A 22,409-nucleotide genomic window follows, 5' to 3' on the forward strand; every position below is an offset into this window, starting at 1 on the left:
AGGAAAAGGGGCAAAAAAAAAAATGAAACACTATATACCTTTTTTTTATCATCCTTAATTCCGAAACAGACAAGAGGCCGCATACAAATACTCAAGCAGAATAGAAATAAACAGATGGACAGGTAAGCAGAGAGGTAGGAGGACAAGAGGAATGTGTGTGGGTGTCGGCGATAAGAGCTTCAGTGTGTGTGGGTGAATGTCTTGTAAATGGTCACATGAGAACATCAGTCATCAAACCAAACCGTGGGGGAATCTAAGACTGAAACAAATGATCGGATGGGTAAAAAAAATGAAAATGTTAAGATAAGATGGAAAGACCACAACATCATGCGCTCAATCGCTGGATAAAGGACTGTCGAGAATGTTAGTAAATTTTAAGCGTTGAACACGTAGTTCGGATCACAACATACCGGGAAGAACTGCCGGAATCCCTTCATGTCCAGCCGGCCCAATGCTCCCACAAACTCCTCCACCAAGTCCGCTCCCATTCCCATTCCTGGCAGCTCGCGATCCCGCAAGTACTGGAGGTACTCCATTCCCGTCTTGGCGTATATCGTGCGCTGCAGACCTCCTGCTTCGGCGAGGACCTGCTTGGCCTGCGCATCCTTCGAGTTGAAGGACGGCGTTGCGGGCAGCGCCCAGCACAGAGGCGACAGCCGGGTAATCATGAACTGGCCAAATCCTGGCAGTGCTTGTTGCTGGGGTGCCGCGCCGTTCGCACCCTCCGGCGTGATGTCCGGTCCGCCCCAAGAGCTACCCATCTTCGACAGGACCGAGAACGCCATCTTAGCAGTGGTGAAGTCCTCAATATCCTTGGCGAAATGCTCAATAGTACCAATGACCGTTTCGAACATTGGTTGGTTCCCTAGTGTCGTCAGTTTGAATCCTACTAACAAAAACGATGCTACTTACGCTCGCTAATGATAACGGCTCCGAGCTCATTGTTCAGGACCGCGAGCAAAAAGTTGAGGTATTCCCGCTTCAGCTCTGCCAGCTGGACCTCATCATCCGTGCCGGTCGGGGCGTCTGCAATGCCAGAGAACACCCGCTGCAGGAATGGAGTCAAGAGAGCATCTAGAATAGAGTAGATCTCCGACTTGAAACCGAAGATGACTTGATCCAACAGTCGCAGGAACAGGGCCATCTCATCCCGGGAGGACGTCTGTGTGAGCAGACCGTCAATCCACCGCGGCAGCTGGGGCAGGATGCGTGATCCCAGCACGCCAATAAGGCGCGAAAATGCAAACCGCGCAGCTGTTCTGACGTTGAACGATGTCTTCAGTGACTCCAGCGCAACGAGAGTGGCCTCGGAAACCTGCATGAACGCTTCCGAGACTTCAGGAGCAGGCAGCGAAGCGGGAGAGCTGGTTCCCGGCATCCAGTCGGAGAAGCCTCTGGCAAGCGTCCCCAGTGCCATGATATCGTGGTGTATTTGCAGTAAGGCCCGTTCATCATTGGCCTTAGCCGGGGCCAGGTTCTTCTCCATATCCATAAAGACGGGGTTCAACACAGACTGTGCGTAGAGGACCTGCTTGTCCGCGGGAACAGTCGGGGTGGAGCAAATGATGCCCACAGCCTCGAACAGGTACAACTGGCTGTTAAAGACAGCATCGGCCGACCCCTCGTGGTCCTCCGAGGACATCTCATCGCCATCTGAGCCCTCAGTCGGCAACTCCGCGTTGATCACGAGCAAGTCGCCCAACGCCTCGACAACGGTCTGCGCCACGTTTCCAACATGGGTTCTGAGTTGCTTCACCAAGCGCTGGAAAAGGTACCACGACCGGGTCTTCACCTTCTTAATTGGGTGATGAACCAATTGGAGGAAGCTCTCCAGCACGGTAGGGATCAAATGAGTGTGGTACTGGAAGAAGGAGCTGTAGCGAACACAGATCTCCATGTACTGCAACTGGGTGGCTGGGTGCGTGAAGGATCGGATGTCCGACTCGACCATCTTCAACATCATCTCGACTAGCCTCTCCGCGGCCGCATTGTTGGGAACTCCCTTGCTGTACAAACTGCCTGCCCTGACGGCAACCTCGCCGAACAGGAACATCTCGTGCAGAGCCAGGTCCAAATCCCGCCAGTCGAGTTGAGCTCCCGATTGGCGCAGGCTCTCGAATGTATTTCCCACAACCTCCGAGACGGCCTCCATGCAGAGCTGCTCGTTGACACTTGCGACAATCTGCTGCAGTACGCCCAGGCGCTTCCGGAGTTCCTGAAATTCCGCTTCGTCTGTCTGATCGTCCTCATCACCCCAGGACGAGGTCTCATCGTAGCGCATCTTGGCGATGATGGCTTTCAGAATGGGAAGCAAGATGGATGAATGCTGCTCGGCCAGGGCAGGGTTGACCTTGGCGATCTTCCGCAGATAGGACAGGAGGTCGCTCACGCAGGGGATCACAGTCGAGCAGACTTCATCGTATTCATCGGAGAAATATCTCAGGATATGCGGCAAGAAAGCCTGCAGCAGACCGGTGGCCTTGGCCTTGCAGTCGGCCGTGACGGTGTCCTGCTCCAAAGCCCGTACAATATCAATGACGGTAATATTGACTAACTTGGCCACCGTTTCCGCCAGGTCAGTATCGTACTTGAAGGTGAACCTATTCTCATGCAGAGGGGGGCTATTCGAGAGCTGAGTAACAATAGTGTCGAGATTCAAGAATATAATCATGTCCATCTTATCTTCAGGCTTCATCTTCTTGCCGATGATTTCCGTGAAAACGTCGACCGCCGCATCGCGCACCTTCTCTTCTCCCTCTCTGAGCTCCGCCTTCTGCGCCCGGCCGAGCTGCTGGAATAGGAGGTCCAGCGTGGTCTGGTTCACCACAAGACCGATATCGATCCAGCTGACCCAGCTGCCGACCGCCCTCAGGGACATCTCCACGATCGTATCATTTCCGTCCCGCCATTCAGACAAGATCTGCTGCCACGAGCTGGCAATCTTCTGCATGTCGCGTGAGCGAATCAAATCCTTGAGCAGGTTGGCCTTGTCCTGCTCGGTGCGGGACCGAGACACAAGCACGTCACCAATCTCCTCATGAATCGCATTGATGACACGCAGGTAGAAGACGATTCCGAGCGGGTTGTCGTGGCTCGTGCTGGCCGAACTCTTGTATGTGAGGCTGAGGAGGTCGTCGAAGAAAGTCTCCCAGCCATTACCATAGAGGGCTGAGAAGAGGAAGGTGATGGTCTGGGCGATCTTGTTTTGGATACTGGTCGAATCGGGGGTAACGTTATCCTGACCGTACACCTGGCGGAGATATGCCATCAAGCCGTCCCGGACATAGCCCAAAGCCTGGGGGTCAATGAGACCCGCCTGGGCCGCACTGTTGACCACTTCCAACGCCACATGCCGTATGATTTCGGAGTATTGCGGAGTCTTGGTGAAAAGGGTAAGGCAGACCTGCCATCCGGAGGGGTCGGTGCGGAGTTGGTTCAGGTAGTCGAAGGCCTGAGCCTTAAGAGTTTGATCGGAGGTGGGGTTCCCGGCGATTTCAATGGCATTTGCTACCTATACGGGGAGGTGTCAACTAGAGGTCGACGGAGGGAAAGATACGGAATGAGGGGAAATATGAGAGGGGAGAGGGGATATAAGAAAGGAGGGGGGCAGGATGGAGGGGAAGAGAGATCGGTGGTGGGGTGTGGGCTGAACAGAAAAAGAAAAAAAGCGAAGAAAGGTAGAAGAAGACAAAGATAAAAATAGAGCCAATGTATAGACTAGGGACTGCAGCTTACCTGCTCTTCCATCTTCGACCAGCCGGGTTGCCTTCAGAGTCGCAGGACTCGAAAGCAATGAGGGTGAGGGGGAGGGATCAAGGAACGATGGAGGTGGTTGTTCGGTCAAAATGCAGACGGCGGCGGAGAGTCATAGCAGAACAGAACTAGTCGCAGAGGCCAGCCTATTGAGCCATCACTAGTGCGTTGGAGCCGGTGGATTCTTCGGCGTCAGACCCAGTCACCTGGGGAAGCGAGGAAACCGCAAATTCTGCTGCTCACCGAACGAGTTGGACAAGGTGATAGATAGCTCGTCAGCAAAGGCTCGTGGACTGTTTCTCAAGAAACAGTGATTGCTCTCGTGCCGATGACGTGCCGCCGGAAGGGAACAAAAAGAAAACGACAAAAGAAATCTTTCGTGCCTGAGTTTGTGTGGCCGCTGTTCCGCCCCAAAACGGCAACGGGCGGCGTGCCGTTGCTGCCTGACGGTTCAGGCATACTATCTCAGATATAGTTACCCTTTCTCTACCCAACTATCTACATACCTTGTTTACTGATCGCTTGATACCATTGCATTGCAAATCATAACTCTACCATTATTAGTTTAAACGGTCCATATCCCAATCAGCTTTATCCTGGCGCTCAGTGCTTCCCTTCCTGGCGCAGCACCTCCATCTCCATTTTCTCAAAGCCCTCTACAGCCTGGCCGTAGCGCTCAAACACTCCAGGCTGGTAACCATCCGCAATCTTTTCAATGAACTCCTCCTCATGCCACCGTTTTCCGATCAAGTCTTCGAAAGTCTGTCCCTCAGCTCGTTCCATGGCCCAAACCGCCTTATACGCCGCACCCAACGCACACGCGTTATCACCAATCTCCAGCTTATACACTCCTTCACTACCACCCAAGATCTCTCCAGCCACTTTAGCAATGGCCTTGTTCTTCGATCCACCGCCAACCAGGTACACCCGACGTGGTTGCGCAGGAATGCCCTCACCAGGGCTCTGAGTAAGGCCACGGGACCGCAGACGCAATGACAGCATCTGGCTCTCGACAATGGCCCGAGCCTCGTCAAAAGGCTCATCCCAGCTGCCATTCGAGGGCTGCAGACTGCCGTCCTTTGGGTTGTAATCAAAGCGCCACTGACCCGAGCGCAGGTTTGGCACAATTTCCGGACGGGGAAAGAACAGACCCAGCTTCATTGGGTCGGAGTCGGCCTTTTGGCCCATGGGCGGGGTCTCCAGGGTGACTTTGTCGAAGTTGGCCCAAGAAGTAGACGGCTTCTCGCCGAGTTTCTCGTTAACCGCATCACGGACCAGCTCGCGAGCCAGTCCACCGTTCTTGTAGCAAAGCATGAACATGTACAGGCCCGCAGTGGTAGGGTGGTTGAAGAAATGAGTTGCCGGATCAGGCTTGTAGCTGGGCGTGGACATGAGGAAGGTGGTCGAAGTGCCCAGAGATACCATAGCATCGGAGGCTCGTAGGGGCAGAGCAAGAATGGTGGCAGGGTTGTCACCGGTGGCAGGGATAATCGTACAGTCGGGGCTGAAGCCGTAGCGTTCAACGTAGTACCGATCAATTGGGCCGAGATGAATGCCTCCATCTTCCGGGACATCACCCAGCTTGCGCTTCAGGTCATCGACTCCAGATGAGCCGGCGCAGAGCTGAAGGAGCTTCTCATCGTAGGCACCCTTCTTGATGTTCCAAAGGTTCATACCGCAGACATCAGAGATGTCCATCGGTGCAATGTGACCCAAGAATAGGGACGCAATGAACGAGGATACCAGCGAGATCCGCGACGTCTTCTTGTAAACATCAGGGTACTTCCTCTGGAAACGCATGATCTGCGGGCCTGTAAATCTCTACACAGAATCAGCAATTGCCAGACCCCTCTACACTCATGTAGGCTATTGTGGAATGGACACTCACATGGTGTGCCTTGCTTCCTGTGGCAAACGCCAGCTCGCTCTGGCCACCGAGAGCGGCATCAAACTCATCACACTCCTTCTGAGTGCTCGAGTCCTGCCAGTTAGGACTGAACGGGTGCGAGAACGCCCCGTCCAGCTGCTCCTCAAGTGTCTTGCTTGCATCCAATTCCTTCAACAGCTTCTCCGCATTTTCTCCCCAGTACACACTTCCATGTTGCTGTCCCGCACCACTGATACCCTTGATCTGGCTGAAGTCCATGCCCTGTTTACGCAGCCCTTCTAGGACGCCATCCAGGGCCTGCAGCCACAGGGCAACGGGGGCGAAGACCTCATGTTCGGCTTCGTTGGTGAGCACACCCTTCTTGATGGGAAAGCCGTGGGAGTCGGCGTCGAAGTCAAATTTGGAGACATAGACGACCTTGAGGTCGGAATTGACGACGAGACCCTTGAGTTGTTGGGTTGAGAGGTCGAAGCCGATGTATAGAGGACCTTGCATGGTGAGTGCGGCCCGGGGGGTGATGACGTATGGGTGGAAGTGGGATGGCGATTCACGGAAGGGAGGGAGGAAGAGAAAAGATGGAGTGGAGAGGTGTCAATTGAAATAGGATAGTCTAAAACAATCAAACTCTAGAAATCAGGTATGATTTTACGAGAAGCTAATGAGCAGAGAGAGGGGTGAGAAAGAGAACAATGGCAAAAGCAATGAAGTCAACACACCGATGGATGATTTATCCCTTGAGCTCCCGCCAGCCTGGCAGCTGGTCGGCAAAATCCGACCAACAGGAAGGCAATTGGCATGTCGGCGTGCCAGAGAGCAGATCCCATGACTGATCATGCCCGACCTCGTCTTTTTTACCGATGTGGGCGCTGCTTACTGAGTGATTCTCATTCTTGTGGTGCTTTTTGGTACGCGTGGGGTTCACGATAAGAAGATATTGAATTAACCTGCAACCCCCACCGCCGCCGGGAATTTACCCGGTTAATTACTAGTGAGAGGGAGGGAGGCCACTTTGGACACAATAAATCGTGCTGAATGACCGCCATCGTGGGTCTAGATCCTAAGAATCAGCCCAAAAGTCCCTTCTGCAGACTTTTTCTGGGATCTTTTACAGGGAAAAGTTAGACTAGTGCTGGACTACGACCAACTGGCTAAGACCTGCGGCTAAAGTGAAGATCCCGCGGATCGCCTCATGGGGTCGAGTTCAGTGCGCTCTGGTACATTCATTCAGACCCGATAGATACACAGTCATCGTAGAAAATACAATCCCTTCTATTTTGACCCCAAGATCTCACTCCTTCTTTCCCGCTCTACGTCCACCTGAGATCGCCTATCAATCATCTATTCTATCCAACTGGCTCGACGGCAGCAGACGGGATGTTGGATGTCTCCCCCACTATCCATCCTCGGGTATCATCGAATTGGGGGTTCAAAACGCTAGTGAACGACTGACACATAGATCTGACGGATCTGATAATGCCAACCCATGTTACCATAAGACCAGAATATGACCCTCAGCGGGTTTTGCGGGGTTCATGTTCATGGTCATGGCCATGGTCATGCTCATCCTCTTCGCCATCCTCCGGCTCAGGACGCGCACGGGAAGTGACATCCGCAGGGATGAACTCCTCCGTGAAAGTCAACTCCTCGTGCTCCAAGGGGATAAACCGAACCTTGAGACGCTTGACTCCACGCACGCCTTCTCCGACCGCAGTGCGAATGGACTCCTCGACCTGCCGGGTCCGGCTGACAGACCACGCGCCCGGCACAGCGATCTCGACATCCATCAGATAATTTTGTCCCGACTTCATGCCCTGCACATCACGGACCTTGATGGCATCGCCACCTTCCAGTTTCGCCAGCATCTTAGCCGCGGCTTTCTGTACCGATTCCTTGATGTCGTCGTCAACGTTCGTATCGGCGAGCTCCAACAACGAGGTCTTGGTGTTTCCCCATCCGGCCTTGATGACCATCAGCGAAATCAACAGTCCACCCACAGGGTCCAGCCAGGATGCGTCCTGGAAGAGATAGGTTCCGCCAATTGTAAAGAGAGCGACAATACTGGTCAGGGAGTCGATACGGTGGTGGATGGCGTTGGAGGCTAGTACTGACGACTTGCGTTCCGTCGCGACTTTCATGGCTGTCGGGGAAAGGCGCAGTCAGCATTCGCAGTTGGTGTTAGGGCAGAGATTCCTCAAGGTACTCACTAGCATGATATAACCACTCCTTCACCACGATGGACCCCGCAGCAAGCCATGCGGCATGAATGCTCGGGCCCATTGCCTCAACGCCATGGCTATGCGAGTGACCATGTCCCAGGGCGCCTACATGCGCGATCGCTTCCGCGGCCTGGGGATAGAACTGGTCCAGCAGAACTTGGCCGGAATTGAGGCCCATGAACACACCTCCGCAGAGCAACAACCCGCTAACCCCTAATGCTCCGATGCTTTCGATCTTGCCGTAACCATTAGGAAATCGCTCGCTCGGCGGCTTGAGCGACCAGGCGACCGTGCCTAATGTCAGGAAATCGGAAACTAGATCGGTAAGGGCGTGGTAGGCGTCGGCGATGAGGGCTTGGGAATGGAACACGTAGCCGCCGATGAACTTCCCGATGGCCATGGCGAGGTTAGCGAGCAGGCCAAGTCGCGTAATTCGCACACCGGCATCATGTTTATCGGTAGAAGTAAGGTAAACGTTTCCGTGATGGTGATGATGGTGGTGGTGGCCATGGTGGCCACCGTGGTCTCTGGATTGGGTGGTCATTGGAGGTAGGGTGACGGAGGTAGCGGAGGTGGCTGCGGCGATGGAAGGGACTAGAGTCGGACGAGTGACGGGACAGAGCAAAGCATTGGAGGAGGAGACAACCGAAGAATGAGAGGAGACACTAGGGTTCTTATGGCGCAGACGCGAGAGTGAGGACGAGGACGAGACTCGCAGCTGAAAAGCCCTGGGGAGAAGAACAATGCCGGATCGTCTCCCAAAGGCACAGGCCGGCCGTGATAGCGGAGGATGGGCCCTGCACCACAAGGGCTGCGTCAGCATCCTCGTAGTGGCTTGTCTAATCGACCAGGTTCTGCTGCAATTATATTATTTTGGGTTGCAAATACACGGAGAGGAGTCCGGACTGAAACAGCAGCTCCATGGTGGTGCAGTGGATTGTTTGAAGAGAAGAGGAGTAGCCGGAAAGCCTGATTGTCATTGCCAGGCCCTCCGTCATGGCTTGTCGGTCGAATCCCCGGCTGAGGCGAAGCCGACATGCGCTGACGATTTCGGCCCCGGAGTCTGATCCACTGATCGCTTCCTCGATAACAATCTTCCCCCAATTCCGGCGGCTATGATTAGCAGACCCTGCAATTCTCGCTGACAGACGAACTGCACACACGAGACCAATAACCTCCCAGGTAATGCAATCTTGTTCAAGCTGGACTTTTCTGTCTGATCGAGAGCGCCGTCTCCCTCCGTGACCTTTTCGCTCTCTCTGCCGATCCCTTCCTTCTTTCCCCCTAAGAAGCAACGCAATTCTTGCTTGGCAACTCCTCCAGCTGCGTCACCAGATGCTTGTCATGATCCAGAGCCCCTCTCCGAACCGGAGATGAATATCTGCGTCTGAAGCATCCATAGATTCTCGGTTGGTGGAATTCTAGTGCCGAACGAAGAAGAGGCGGCGTCTTGGCGGGGATCAATCTTTATCAGAAGCTCCGTGACGGACGCTGACTTGCCGATTAGTTAGATTGCGTGCTTGTTAAGCTTATTAGTCCGCAGTATTCCACTAAAAGAGGTTCAGCGTATCAAAACAGTAGTTCGCAGAGTAGACCGATCTTAGTCCAGTGCCAACTTTATGATGGTTGATAACTAGGACACACCCGTTGTTGTTAGGTTGGCTTGAGCCAGATCTCGGACTCGAGCTGTATGCTGAGCCTTGATTGATTTGCAAATGATATGGCTGTTATTGCACTGCCTGCAAGCCATTTCTTTGATGATACCCTCTGACTGGACACGATCTCGTGACTTGATAGTCATCAGAGCATCACTCACTATTTAGCTTTGCTCAGCCTTGCTGGCTGATGCCAAGTAGCTGTCGTAGAAGACGAGGCTGCCATAGGAGCAGATAAATTGTAGATAGAATCAGAAATGAGATCCAAATCCCTCTTCAATCAACAATAATATAGGAACACTGCTAATCTTGTCAACGCGATGGCCCATCGCGAGCGACGTTTCCCCACGTTCCTGCGCCGTCTCCTTGGAGAAACAACCCAAAACACCTCGATCCCTCCTCCAGACTTATTCAAGACATTATCCTTCGAGTTGAATGACGCGAGTCCCACTCAAGGAAGCAAGAACGATATTCCAACAATCGGAGAATGTGCCGTCCATCTCGAACTGCTCGAAGTGTTCCGTAACCTGCGTATCCAGATCGTCCAGTCCAAGGAGTTAGATCGCGTATTCCGTCTCGATTCAAATCGCTCATGGATATCGAAACATCGTAGAGAAACACAGAGGGCGGAAAAGTGGCACTGTTTCGTGTCGCTTGCTGTTGAAAAATTCCAGGTCTGGATCCGTGCTGCGGAGAAGCAGCTTGAGGGTGATGGAAACAATGGAACGCTTATACTTCCCCCTGTTGGTAAGTTTCATTGTCGACCATAATGGGCGTATTCAGTTACTGAAACTGTCAGATATACTCATGGTCTGGCACGCATTCTTGCTCAATCCATCCAATTACAAGGAATTCTGTACACGCCATCAGCTTGATTGGATTCAGGAATTGCCTTTTCCCTGGCCTGTCATCGTAAGTTAACACAAGGATTTGACTGTGATACTAGCATGCTAAGCAACTACTGCTATGCAGCACGGCTGTATCGACCCAACCAACTGGTCATTGACCCTCCCCAGTCCGAACAAACAATGGCTCGAATCTACAGCAAAGATAACAACAGACCCTCTTGTCAGTCTCACAGATACTCTTAGCAATATCCAGTCTACACCAAACCAAACAAACCAAAGAACCATCCCATCAATATCCCCAGAAAACGAAGCCCTCCTGCACAACGTTCTCCGCCAAACAGACTTCATCGACCATATGCACGACTGTCTCTGGATTCTCTATCCCGATGCCGAAGAGATACTAGAGAGCGCTCGAAAACGCTACAACAACTTCGTTGAGTTATTCCGTCTCCATCCCGGCGTTATGCTCGTCCCGACGTTGGATATAGATCTAGTCTGGCATACGCATCTGTGTAGTGCGGCGCGGTACAGGAATTCCATGATGAAAAGGGTGGGGCGGTTCATCAATCACGACGATAAGTTGGGGAAGCGTACGTTGTATGATGGATTTGAGAGGACGAAAGAACTGTATGAGGAGCTGGAGAGTCGTGGGGCAGCTTAGCTGTGAAGGGTTGTTCTTGTTGCCGTGTTATGGTATGAATTATGTGGGATGATCACAGAAGCAATAGAATGGGATCGGATGGTAGTCTGAAACGATTGTACTACTTTAGTATCCTCTTATTGAAGTGGATTCTGGAGCTTGGAAGAAGTAAATGATCAACACGTGCGATGGCCTGCACACGTCGGTTGACAATGTCAATTATTATAGGATAAATCTCGATATTTTAGTAGCTTGTCCAAGCCCGCAGACATAAACATAGTCCTCAATCCTAGGCCCATGGATCGTGATTGCTGGAAGATCAGTCGGCAATATTGCGAAGGATTCCCAAAGCCCATACGCTTGATCAACCATTCTCATCGGAGCCCTTGGGTCCACGGTCAGCATTCTCGATTCTCTAGCGATGTTGCGTATGCATTTTCTTGATTCCGTTATCCTGGATATTACCTTCCATCTCAAAACGAGCCATGTACTGTGAGGTCTCATAAACCTCAACGTGGTTGGTATGAAGTCAAGTATCAGGATAAAAAGCTTGAGTGAGGGTTAGGATCAATGACGACTTCTCTTCCTCGCTAACTTTGATATCGACTGAAGGGAGGAAGAGGTGCAGTTGCCAGCAAGGGCAAATTATATAAGCACGCATGCTGTGTAGGCATCCATCAGCTTTGAGAAAATAAATAGTCTCATTGCCTGAGACTCGCAGCCATGTTTGTTGCTTGCCAGAGTGGTTGTTAGGTTGTTACTACTGCATCTAATAGTAGCTTTCATGCTCGTGACTTAGCCAGTCCTCCGCTATGGTCTTCATCATCTTCACCAACCACCAAGGAATCTCTATCTTTAGAACAATGAGTGGCCCTAAAACTTATCACTTAGCACACGGCAGGAAGATAAACTAAGACTGTGCCGATCATGAGATCTGTTGTTGGATACATTGACTGAAAGGAATAGAGCCATGTTCTTTGGCACCCCGGGCAATGTTGCGCGCCAAACCAACGCAATGAAGCGAGACCTTAGAATTTCGGACTAAAGCGCAACATCTCCCGTGGCCAGTAAATATTCCAACATCACCAACGCAAGCGGTTCCAAGCGGGTGGAAGATGTCTGGGTCCTCGCTGTGATGGCGGATGGGGTGCCTGGGGCTGGCCAATGCCAACCCGTCATTCTAGCGCCAGCTGTGCGTGCTTCGTCTCTTTGGCGTCTCTCCCCTCTCCCCTCTTCATGGCGGCAACCACTCGATATCACATCTCCTCTCACGCTATCTTCTCTGGCGCAGCTTCCATGTAATGTCATTGCTCATCACACTTGGCGTCTGTCAGGTTGGCCAAGACCAACCCATGGCTTATACTAACCGCTGCACTTTTCCAGCACGACACGCTGGAATCTCAGCACAGCTGATCTGTTGGGATTAGGGTAACTACGCAGGACTTATTGGCTAACAATGTCTCATGGGGTGATAGGAAGTCGCAAAATTCGTGGTGTCTCCCGAAAACCATGGCGTCGAAAGCTGCTTCATTGATAGGTCCCAGTTACCTGCTGCCTCCCACCATGCAATATAAATATTCTGAAGTCGACACGATCCAGAACCTGCTCCTCTGCCACTTCATATTTAAGCTTAAAAAAACAATCTTCAGCCTGGTGCACATATTTTGGTATATACATCGTGCTCATAAGTCGTCATAATGATAGACCTCCTGGAAGTGAAAAGACGCTACGAAGCCGTGCTGGCAGTTGAAGATAGCAGAGACAAAATCCTCCAGGTACATCTTCTACACAGCATAAAGCATGATCAGTTTATTGACTTTTTGCTTGACAGAATCTATTTGCCCAAGTTGAAAGCCTGCAGAAGGCTCTCCAAAATACACTTGGTGATGGCAAATTCCAAGAACTGAAGAAATACAAGACAGAGTACGACGATTTGCGACTTGATCAGGTACTTCTTCCCTATTTAGCGTCTAGCTTCCATAGGCTTATACGGCTCCGCAGGCCAAGTTGAGTTTTGTTTCTGTGCTTGTCGATGGTGACTGCATGAATGTAAGTCAAGCGTCCTCTGTTGTCTCGTACGCCTACTGACGACTAAGTTCAACGATGCTCTCATCCGACAAGGCTACAACGGCGGGCGCAAGGCTGCCATGCTTCTTCGAAAGTCTGTCGAGCGTCACATTCGTGATATCGACCCTCAGGCCAGTCCGAACATCCAATACCGAATTCGAGTGTACGCCAACGTTCCAGGTCTGATGAAAACGTACCGGGAAGCACACATCCTGCGTTCGAATGAAGCGCTAGATCCATTCATCCGGGGGTTCAATATGGAGAACAGCTTGTGTGATTTCATCGATGCGGGAAACGGCAAGGAGTGTTCAGATGTCAAGATACGGTGTACGTTGCCCTCTTCACCAGAGCAGACATAGCATGTGCTAACCATCACCATAGCAATGTTCGAACAAGACATTCTAGACGTCCACTGCCGTCGCATCGTCTTTTGTGGCTCCACCGACAATGGCTACGCACGCATCCTCGGCTCCCACCAGGGGTCCAACCGCATCTCGCTCGTCCAGGGAGCACCCTTTGCATGGGAAATGGAGCAGCTTGCGAGCGAGTTCCAAACCACATCCTTTCCCGAGGTCTTCCGATCCACGAAGCTCCCCTCCCGAGCATCATCCTTCAGCGCATTCAAAACCGCATCCGCCAACTCCTCACCCAGCAGCTCCCCGACCAGCCTCAGCACGCCCTCAACGCCTAAACGCAACTATGCCACAATCGCCAAGTCGAATCTCCAGGCGACATCTCCCACCCGAACAAACAGATCCAAGCGGTCCAAAATCTCAGTAATAACATTCGATATCTCCCCCTCATACGACACCCACATTCAATTCAACAGTGTCCAGCTCAACAGCAAGAGCCAGCGAGTCGATCCGCCACCCCGGGCCAGCAGCAAAGACAATTACGAAAGACTACGAAGGTCAAAGTACTGCAGTAGATATCATATTCTGGGAGAGTGTCCCCTTGGCGATGAGTGCGGGCACAGACACGGACGCCGACTGGGATCTAGGGATGTTCATGACCTTTGGTGTGTTACGCGAACGTGCGTCTGTCCGAATGATATCTGGTGTACGGATCCCAAGTGTATCTGTGGACATCAGTGTCCGTGGGAAAATCAGCAAGGACATTGCAGTGGAGATTGCAAGTTTCCCGAGTCTATGCATGGGGTTGATAAGTCGGTTGCAGTGATTTTGTAGTAGCTTATTTGGTCAATGATAGTCTGTTATTCCCGTGAACCATTATATACACCATCATCAGATCATTATAAGTTCTAATATATCCCTCCAGTATTTGGATTTATAACGACGCTCTAGCCTGACGGTCGCTTCACACTATCAGAACAGTCACACACACACGAACTTGCATAATTTCATTTTACAAAATATAGACCAGTCTAGTCACAACACATAGACCTGTAATAAAATAAAAAAGGGAAGAGAAACCCACTAAGCAAACAAGAACTTCGCCGCATGCTCCACATGATCATCCGAGAACGTAGCCATAGTATAATAACTGTGATCATAATCAGGCTGATACCGAATCGTCACGCCCTCCACGCCGGCCTCCTTGGCAGCTTTCTCAAAGTTCTCAGGAAGAAGCTGGCCCTGCTTGTAAAAGTTGTCTCCGGTGCCCTGCACACAAACACACAGACAAATCATTAGTACACATCCCAGTAACCAACCTAAAAGGGGTCAAAATAAAAGGGGGTGTGAGTGAACATACAACATCAATCAAAACATCCAACCTCCCACCCTTCCACTTCTTCACCAATTCCGTAGCATCGTGCTCCTTCCACTTCTCCTGCTGATCCTCCCCAAAGTATCCCGAGAAGGCCTTTTGCCCCCACGGGCAGTTAATCGGGTTGGTGATGGGTGCGAACGCAGACACGGACTTGTATTTGCCGGGGTTGCGGAGGAACTACATACACCATTATTAGCCAAGAAAAAAAAAACCCCCTCCTTGAAGTAACCCAAAGACCAAATCATAGATAATATCAATAAGATCTTGCAAGGGTAGTATGAACGTACCAAAGTCAAAGCCCCATGTCCACCCATACTATGACCCGTAATACTCACCCGCTCACTATCCAGCTGCGGGAACGCGGCAAACACCGTAGCGGGCAATTCCTCTGTGATGTACGTGTACATGTTGTATCCGTTGTCGTAGGGCGGCTTGGTCGCGTCGACATAGAAGCCCGCACCGGTGCCGAAGTCGTAGCTGTCGGCTTCGCCGGGGATGTTGAGGCCGCCTATATTTTCCCCCATCCATTATTAGCATATCCATTATTAGATTTACTACGATATTAGGGTAGATAATGCAGTTTGGTTATGGAATAAAGTAGGGAATGTGGGGGGTGGGGACATACGAGGACTCGTATCGGGATACAGCACGGCAATGCCTTTCTTGCTCGCACCGTGCTGGAAGAAGCCCTTCTCTGAGCAGTTCTCGGCGGTGCAGGTCAAACCCGAGAGATAGATGAGGACGGGGACCTTGGAGGAGGGGTTCTGGAAGGCTTGAGGGGGCAGGTAGAGGTTGAAGCCCATTTCACATTTGGTGGAGGTGGCGGCGTGGGTGAGCTTGAGGAGCTTGCCGCCGAAGGAGGCGATGGTGGCTTTTGTTGTGACGGACATGGTGTATACCTTTTCTTTGGGGGGATAGTTGGGATGGAGAGAGTGTGTGATAGTAGTTTAGGGGAAGGTGGATGGTTTATATCAACAATGATGAGGGGAAGAAATCGGATGAGGGGAAAATGAGGGGCGGTGGATCCTCAAACTCCGGAAATTTTTGCCGTTTGAAGTTATCGGCACTATCCCGGATTTATCATCGAGACAATCTAGATGGTAGATGGATGAATAGATAGGATTGATGAAGTGTATTCAATGCGGAACTAAACTAACTACCCTGCCATGCTATGCCATAGGTATCATAACCCCTTCCCAAAAAGAGAATAACGCCAATGCTTATCCATCTCCAATGATTACGCCAAAAACACCGCGGGGATCCCGTAGATCACCGGCGCCGCACCATTCAAGTACCTCAACACACAAGCCTGCCGGGACTGGCAAACCGCATCATCCAAAGCCACTGCCTGCTCACGTCCCCCGACAAGGCCCCACATCTCCAGCGTGCTCTTGGCAAACCGGTCAATGTCCTTGTCCGTCACATCCCAGAGAGTGGCCACCAATGCCGGACTCCCCGCATGCAAGTAGTTCATCGGCGTGCCGTACGGCTCGTACTCGCCGGCTTCCGTCAGAGCACCGCTGCTGCAGCCCATCAGGAATGTGATTGCGCACCGGTCAAGACGCTTGATTGTCCGCGCCCGGCAGTACTGCGCGCCACTGCCGTGTCCGAAGTACAGGAACACGTCGTTCGACTCTAACCCAGTCTTGAACTCCTCCTCTGTAGGCTCCCGGTTGGCCACTCCGCTCCACCCCTCCAGCTTCAACAGGTCCTTCTCGAAGGTACCCTGCGTGGTTTGCAGATCACCAGTGGGGTTAAGGAAATAGGTGCCATTCTTGCGGCTAATCGCAAAGCCAGCCTTGTTCTCCGCCCCTTCGTCGCGGAATCGCACGATTCGGTCCCGAAGACATTCCAAGGAGGGCACCCGGCACACGGGGAATCCCTGGAGACACGGAAGAGACTCCCACGGGAACATATGCAAGGATTTGTCCAACACCAGAACAGTACGGTTCGGCGAGGGGTTGCCTTGCTCCTTCCGGACGTGCTCGTGGTACCCTCTCAGAGCGTCAAGGGTTTCCACCACCATCATGTCGAAGTCAATCTCATCGTACGCATTACGCTCCCCCTGGAATTGCAAGATATCGACCACAAAGTAGAGAAGGTCCATCAACGTCTCTTCGGGGTCTTCTTGGTCATCCAAGTCCTTGACACCAATGAACAGTTCAAGCACATTTGGATGAAGTGTCAACCGCGGACTTGCTGCTCGCCCGCCCTTGCGGCGTGAGGGTAGGTGCTTGTCGAGGATGTTATGGAATGCATCTGCGAACCGCGCAAGTGAACGAGTCTCATGAGGGACCGGAGAGAATATTCCGCGGAATCCACCGAACCAGACATTTTCAATATGTTGCAAAAGAGCTTCCATCCGACGGTCCAGTGCTTCCCGGTTTTTCCACCAGTCCTTCTTCATCTGCCGGTCGGTTTGGTGCTTAGCTGCATGCGCACTTTCGTTGGCCAGCCGGATAAGCTCCTGCATATCTCCCTTGCCATCCTCGAACGTGTATTGCTCCTCCTCGTCCTCTGAACTGCCACGCTTGAGAGGTAAACGCAACAAGAACGGCGAACGACCCTTTTGCAACCGCGACACCACAAATTCAGTACGGTCACTGCTTAAGGACAGAGAAAGGACGTTCCAGTTTTCCGGAAGAATGTCAACATATTCTTCAGTAAATCGTGAGCAGAGATCCTCTTCCGGTACCACTGCAGACTCGGCAGTCGGCCAAAGCAGGGGGTCGCAGTAATCTGCGAGTTGTTTGTCAAGAGCGATGGCAGCGTGCTCCCGTGTAAAAGCACCAATGCGGCCAACCTCGTTCACATTTGCTGGTGACTGAGAGAGCGAAACAAGGTTATCAAGTGCCGTGACATGAGTCAACATAGAGATACGGCTCATCAAGCGAGAGGCGGCATGGCTGTCAAGGGTCGATCCGAGGGTCGTAGCAAGCGGGAAGATGGTGTTCAGACTCTCGCTCGCTTTGGCGAGCATCACAGAGAAGTCCTCTGTCGGCTTAGGCGTCTTGGAGCGAGTTCCTCTCGTAGCCGTCTTTGTTGGCGCTCGTGTCCTGCGAGTGGTAGTCATTCTACCAGTGCTGATCTGGCTCGCCGTCTTACTTGGTGACTGGAGCGACGGTAGGGAAATAGTCGATTCAGGGAGAACACAGTACACTGCATGAGTGGCGAAATTCCGGATGGCATCGGCGAGTAGATGCTCACTTTCTCCAATGTGCAGGGAGATCTGACTGTCCCTAGAAGTGGCAAACTTGCGCGCATCTTCCAGCAAGCTGGATGCCTTTTCAAAGTCCCGTAGTGAACGCAAGCATGCTGCTTGCTGCCGAAGAATGTCGCTCCGCAAATGAAGAAGTGACGTCGAATCTGTATCCGTCGATTCGGAGCTGGGGCTTGACACCTTGGGTGCGCTTGTAGTTCCTGCACGAGTTCGGCGGGTCGTCGTCGGCGCCCGCTGCCTCGTCTTCCTAGCAGTACCTTGGACCTGTAGCTTTTTCATCTTCTCATTAAGGTCTGCTACACCCGAGAGAACGTCCAATGGCTCAGAAGCGCCACATTCAGCCATGAGCCTGTCGGCTTCGAGGAGAGCACGGTGTTCATCGCGGTAACGACCCTGTGCTCTATGGAGGGAAGCAAGACCGATCTGAAGCGAAACAAGCTCGATACTGTTGTCGAGCTGCTTGGACAATGACTCGGCAGCCGAAAGAAGCTCCTGGCCTTCCTTCATATGCCCACCATATATCCAGTGCGAGCCAAGCTGCGCTTGTGAAGCGATCAAGCGGACGTTGGCGTTTAATGTCTTGTTGATCTTCAGCGCTTGCTCGCCGTAGTAGATGGCGTCCTGGAATAAACCGTGATGGGCGGAAAGGCTCGACAAGTTCAACAGAGCCATGTGATGCGAACCTATATGAGGCCAAAAAGGGGCACCTTGGGAGTACACAGCAAGGGTTGCGTTCGCCTGTGAGACCTCGAGTTTTGCCATTCCTTCAACCACAGTTTCCAGCTCAGAGTTTTCGTTTGATTGAGCGATCTTGTCTTGTTTTCTCTGGGCGAGCTTTTCGATCTTCGCCCAAATCCTGCAATTTAGCCTGACAGACAATTTGCCAAAAAACAGAGCATCATTGATTGAGCCCTGAGCAAAAGAGAGCCGTGAGCTCATGAAAGCCGCGTCGGCCACCAATCTCTCCCACATAAGCTTCGACAATACCGAGCAAGCATTCAGATCTTCTTTCTTCTGGTTGTTCTCATACATCGTTCGGGCTGCTGAAAGAGTACTTGCTGCTTTCTGAATGTCACCAACTTCCAGAAGATATCCCACCCGAGCTAGCTTGTGGGACAGCAATGCCAGGCAAGAGACGTCGCGTTGACTGAAATATTGGTCCGCTCGGCTCAGTAATTCTTCTGCCTTTGTACAGTATCCAAGGCGGCTGTACTGGAGTGCCAGCCGTGAAAGAACGATGATCGCTTCGGAGAAGTCGCTAGATCCTTTTAGCTCCGTCACGCGCAAGACCAGTTCAAGCGTGGAAAGTTGCAATTTCCATAGTCCGTGGATCTCAGTATAGTCGACGATAGCTTTCATCTGAAGCAAGAAGTGGTCAACGTCTCCAACGCTTGCAACTACCGAGTCCCAGCCATTGCATTCCCGCATCATCAGGTTCCACCAAGTTAGCACACTCTCCAAATCCTTTGGCTGGAGAGTGCCTTCGTGAAGTCCTAGCGTGAGTTGGACGGAATTTCGTATATGCCCTGCAAGAGGGGAGAGGTCTGAATCGTCGCCAAGTTCTTCCATGTCAAGATTGCTTGAGCCAGCCTCAATGACTTTCTGTAGTATGTCAGAATCCAGAGAGCCCGGGTATTCAAGCGAAAAGCGCAAGGCCGTGAGCACCACCCGCAAGCGCCGGATTGGATGGGTTTCTGGAGAGTATAGTTCGAGAAGTTTGGTCAGGAGCAGACCGAATGTAGACCGGAAGGAGTTATCGAGTGTAGAAGCGGAGGCCAAGTCGGTCATGATACCTAGCTGCCATTCGAGAAGATGCCCGCGCTGAAGATTGGTCAGATCGTCATCGTCGAAGACGCCATATGTTTTTGCCGACTTGCTCCTCAGGTTCATCTTCAGAAACGCATAGAGAACACGGCCAAGCATGAAACCACCGCTCTTAGGATCCTGACACATCCGATGAGGGAAGCACCCTTCTGTGATAGACAGCACTTGGTCGAGAGTCCCAGTCAGTAAATGTTCCTCAATCGACTGCTGGAAAGCTTGCTCAGCCTCACGGGCAACATTAGCCTCTAAATAGAGATGCGCGAGTTTCTCGTATTTGAGAGGCGTGAAACCCGCAACCTTCTGAGCCGGCGAGCAATCTGACAGGAGCGTCGCAGACTGCTTCAGCAAAGGCACAAGCTCCCGAACTCCTTTGCCAGACTCCCTTTCCTTGATGTACCGAGACCAAAAGAGATTTGACAGCTTCACGAAGCAATCACCAATGTTTTCGGTAATTGAATCGGACGCTTCTGCCGCTGACTCCATTGTCATCAGTAGGCGTTGGCTGTCTATCAATGTTGACTGCATTTCCTCCCAGGGCGGTCTCTGTGACAAGACAGATAGCCTTCCAATGGCAATGACAGAATCGATGGCTGCAAGGGCGATATTCCGAACCGCAGCAACACGTTTCTGGAATGGTTCTATTTCCTTCCCTTCATCTTCGGCAGGTTTGCGTCCAACGTAGCGTCGCAGAAACCTGACAAAACCGTTCAAGTATCCGTAGATTCGATAAGAAATTTCGTCATCATCCTTTTTCGGGCTTTTCTCCCTTGAAGCAATGTCTCCGAAAAGGCCCATAGCAAGCTTCTTCAGTTTGGCGGCTTCAACCAATAATTCGTCAAGATCGTTGGCGCTACCTTTGAGTGGCATACATAGGACATTGGTGGCTTCCTTGATTGCCTTTGCCAGTCCAGAATAATACTTTGTGGCCTGCTTCAAAGCTTGAAGATGCAATGATGCAATCTTACAACGTACGGTCGCGAGAGAAAGACACTGTCCGTCAGAGAGAGGAGTCAGAGTTTCCGTGTACAATTGTAAGGCTTCGTCGAAGCATCCCGCTTCCTGAGCGAGCTGGCCCAAAATGGTCGCAATTTTTGCCACGGAGATATTATCGTTCATGCTAGGCGAGGAGCGTTTTTGCACGCTGGTAAAAGTCGATTGCAGTCGAACAATGGCCTTGTAGGTGGAAGCGAAATCAGATTTTGTAATTCCTTTGCTCTGATGAGCATAGTTAGCAACGTATCGTGCCAAGGGATCCCACATCTCCTTAGCATCATCGCAGACATGGCCCGAGATCTTCCAGGACATGCAACGGATCTCGAGTGATAGTAGTTGAAGAGTTAATGATGTGGTCGGCTTTAGTCGGTTCGTTGTAGTCTGCTGTGAGCTGGAGCATAGGGATAGCACTGTATTAGACAATAGTTGAAGCTGCATGGCGGCTTTATCCTTGGTGAGAGCGCCTGCTTCTAACGCAGCGAGAGTCACATTTGCCGGGCTGCTCGGGTCCGATAATTGCAGGGATGGTGTCGCGTTCTGAATCGTTGCGGCCTTCTTTTCAGTAGAAATAAGTCGAAGCGCATTCGACTGGTAAGACACGATAAGACCATACAGAGAGCCCGCATGGCTAATATTAGAAAAGGTCAAAAGGTCAGACATCCGTTCCTTGGTTGTTTCGCCTTCCTGTTCTACCGGGCTCCCTTTCCGGCTTGAGCCTTTACTTCCACCACTGGCTTTGCCATCGAGGTATTGCTGGATCCTTCGTTTCAATGCTCTGAGTTCCTTGTAGGCCAAGTCGCCCAGACCCAATGAGAGAAACCTCCCTGCTAGAATGCATGCACCTTGTTCGAGTTGTACGTTCAGTGTCCCTTTCTCCTGATCACTTTTCAACGTCCTCAAGCATGACAGAGACATAGCCGCGCACTCTGCCACTGCTAATATCCCATTGTCTGTTTTTGTTGTTGCACTCTGTAGGGACATTTTCGACTTTCTGGGGGATTTCGCGACACGGGTGGGAGAGGGCGATTCGCGTGGGGTACTAGTCGTGGAGGATCGAGTGTCATCGCGTTTCGTCGATTGAAACTTCACTGCTTCTGAAAGTGTTTTTAAAGTCGAGTTAAAGACCTCCGTAGCGAGGACAAGCTTCTCCTGGTTCGATAGACGCGCCGCATCCTGATCAACCACTGTGCTCAAAGCCGCTTCTGCCGCAGAGACCGTCGTCCGAGATCCTCTAGTTGTTTTTGTTCGACTGGTAGTGGACGATGCCTTCGTCGTCCGGCCTACCCGCTTCACTGTCGCATTTTCGATATCTGGGGACGCTTTCGACGAACCGCGGAGTAATGTTTGGAGGGATGAGACGGTGCCATTAGAACATGTGGAGGTTGAGCGGACGGCCTGCTTCACCGATTCTACAGGTGAACCGGGGAGTAGCGTCGAGACCGTCATGGTTGGCGGAGTTTGAAGGTAGACAGTGCTGCGGTCACTGACAATTGAAGGTCGTGGGGGTTCGTTCAAGCCATGCCTTCGATGTGATCATGACAGCCGGGCGGGAGCCAAGCAAAGGCGCGTTGTCG

General features: G+C 51.8%; 7 protein-coding genes across 7 annotated transcripts; 2 read left to right on the forward strand and 5 right to left on the reverse strand.

Annotated features, from left to right (window-relative positions):
* Nucleotides 1-204: 204 nt before the first annotated feature.
* BDQ94DRAFT_32068 (Ran GTPase-binding protein LOS1) lies at nt 205-3,648 on the reverse strand. Its single transcript, XM_026775489.1, has 3 exons — nt 913-3,648; nt 411-865; nt 205-352 (listed from the first exon to the last, which is right to left on the reverse strand). Exons 1-3 carry the CDS (start codon nt 3,266-3,268, stop codon nt 326-328), a joined length of 2,838 nt encoding a protein of 945 aa, XP_026626688.1. The 5' UTR covers nt 3,269-3,648; the 3' UTR covers nt 205-325.
* A 623-nt stretch (nt 3,649-4,271) lies between these two features.
* Nucleotides 4,272-6,347, reverse strand: BDQ94DRAFT_143527 (xylulokinase). The gene is made up of 2 exons (XM_026766257.1): nt 5,642-6,347; nt 4,272-5,574 (listed from the first exon to the last, which is right to left on the reverse strand). The coding sequence occupies exons 1-2, from the start codon at nt 6,134-6,136 to the stop codon at nt 4,357-4,359; spliced, it is 1,713 nt and encodes a 570-aa protein (XP_026626689.1). The 5' UTR covers nt 6,137-6,347; the 3' UTR covers nt 4,272-4,356.
* A 210-nt stretch (nt 6,348-6,557) lies between these two features.
* Nucleotides 6,558-8,850, reverse strand: BDQ94DRAFT_143528 (cation diffusion facilitator family transporter). The gene is made up of 2 exons (XM_026766258.1): nt 7,846-8,850; nt 6,558-7,778 (listed from the first exon to the last, which is right to left on the reverse strand). The coding sequence occupies exons 1-2, from the start codon at nt 8,678-8,680 to the stop codon at nt 7,153-7,155; spliced, it is 1,461 nt and encodes a 486-aa protein (XP_026626690.1). The 5' UTR covers nt 8,681-8,850; the 3' UTR covers nt 6,558-7,152.
* Nucleotides 8,851-9,832: 982 nt separating this feature from the next.
* Nucleotides 9,833-11,021, forward strand: BDQ94DRAFT_170262 (uncharacterized protein; the record flags this gene model as incomplete). The annotated part of the gene is made up of 3 exons (XM_026771452.1): nt 9,833-10,259; nt 10,312-10,424; nt 10,485-11,021. The coding sequence occupies 3 exons, from the start codon at nt 9,833-9,835 to the stop codon at nt 11,019-11,021; spliced, it is 1,077 nt and encodes a 358-aa protein (XP_026626691.1).
* A 1,541-nt stretch (nt 11,022-12,562) lies between these two features.
* Nucleotides 12,563-14,379, forward strand: BDQ94DRAFT_32120 (CCCH zinc finger DNA binding protein). The gene is made up of 5 exons (XM_026775491.1): nt 12,563-12,775; nt 12,832-12,948; nt 13,002-13,049; nt 13,097-13,394; nt 13,449-14,379. The coding sequence occupies exons 1-5, from the start codon at nt 12,698-12,700 to the stop codon at nt 14,252-14,254; spliced, it is 1,347 nt and encodes a 448-aa protein (XP_026626692.1). The 5' UTR covers nt 12,563-12,697; the 3' UTR covers nt 14,255-14,379.
* Nucleotides 14,379-15,861, reverse strand: BDQ94DRAFT_32096 (S-formylglutathione hydrolase). Its single transcript, XM_026775490.1, has 4 exons — nt 15,424-15,861; nt 15,086-15,306; nt 14,781-14,975; nt 14,379-14,689 (listed from the first exon to the last, which is right to left on the reverse strand). Exons 1-4 carry the CDS (start codon nt 15,686-15,688, stop codon nt 14,504-14,506), a joined length of 867 nt encoding a protein of 288 aa, XP_026626693.1. The 5' UTR covers nt 15,689-15,861; the 3' UTR covers nt 14,379-14,503.
* BDQ94DRAFT_178665 (C50 family peptidase) lies at nt 15,862-22,281 on the reverse strand (the record flags this gene model as incomplete). The annotated part of the gene is made up of 1 exon (XM_026773170.1): nt 15,862-22,281. One exon carries the CDS (start codon nt 22,279-22,281, stop codon nt 16,036-16,038), a length of 6,246 nt encoding a protein of 2,081 aa, XP_026626694.1. The 3' UTR covers nt 15,862-16,035.
* Between the last annotated feature and the right edge of the window lie 128 nt (nt 22,282-22,409).

This window comes from Aspergillus welwitschiae, assembly GCF_003344945.1.
Source record: "Aspergillus welwitschiae strain CBS 139.54b unplaced genomic scaffold BDQ94scaffold_15, whole genome shotgun sequence".
In the NCBI taxonomy this organism is placed as follows: Eukaryota; Fungi; Ascomycota; class Eurotiomycetes; order Eurotiales; family Aspergillaceae; genus Aspergillus; species Aspergillus welwitschiae.

What these genes read in the sequence shown, in the direction of transcription:
- BDQ94DRAFT_32068 (XM_026775489.1), bottom strand. Translation starts at nt 3,268, where the DNA reads ATGGCATATCTCCGCCAGGTGTACGGTCAGGATAACGTTACCCCCGAT. An exon ending in AGCCGTTATCATTAGCGAGC is followed by an intron (nt 866 to 912) that starts GTAAGTAGCATC and finishes TGACGACACTAG; the next exon opens with GGAACCAACCAATGTTCGAA. An exon ending in GATTCCGGCAGTTCTTCCCG is followed by an intron (nt 353 to 410) that starts GTATGTTGTGAT and finishes CATTCTCGACAG; the next exon opens with TCCTTTATCCAGCGATTGAG.
- BDQ94DRAFT_143527 (XM_026766257.1), bottom strand. Translation starts at nt 6,136, where the DNA reads ATGCAAGGTCCTCTATACATCGGCTTCGACCTCTCAACCCAACAACTC. An exon ending in CAGGAAGCAAGGCACACCAT is followed by an intron (nt 5,575 to 5,641) that starts GTGAGTGTCCAT and finishes GATTCTGTGTAG; the next exon opens with AGATTTACAGGCCCGCAGAT.
- BDQ94DRAFT_143528 (XM_026766258.1), bottom strand. Translation starts at nt 8,680, where the DNA reads ATGCTGACGCAGCCCTTGTGGTGCAGGGCCCATCCTCCGCTATCACGG. An exon ending in GGAGTGGTTATATCATGCTA is followed by an intron (nt 7,779 to 7,845) that starts GTGAGTACCTTG and finishes TTTCCCCGACAG; the next exon opens with CCATGAAAGTCGCGACGGAA.
- BDQ94DRAFT_32120 (XM_026775491.1), top strand. Translation starts at nt 12,698, where the DNA reads ATGATAGACCTCCTGGAAGTGAAAAGACGCTACGAAGCCGTGCTGGCA. An exon ending in GCAGAGACAAAATCCTCCAG is followed by an intron (nt 12,776 to 12,831) that starts GTACATCTTCTA and finishes TTTGCTTGACAG; the next exon opens with AATCTATTTGCCCAAGTTGA. An exon ending in TTCAGATGTCAAGATACGGT is followed by an intron (nt 13,395 to 13,448) that starts GTACGTTGCCCT and finishes CCATCACCATAG; the next exon opens with CAATGTTCGAACAAGACATT.
- BDQ94DRAFT_32096 (XM_026775490.1), bottom strand. Translation starts at nt 15,688, where the DNA reads ATGTCCGTCACAACAAAAGCCACCATCGCCTCCTTCGGCGGCAAGCTC. An exon ending in GACATGGGGCTTTGACTTTG is followed by an intron (nt 14,976 to 15,085) that starts GTACGTTCATAC and finishes TGGTGTATGTAG; the next exon opens with TTCCTCCGCAACCCCGGCAA. An exon ending in TGGATGTTTTGATTGATGTT is followed by an intron (nt 14,690 to 14,780) that starts GTATGTTCACTC and finishes GTTTGTGTGCAG; the next exon opens with GGCACCGGAGACAACTTTTA.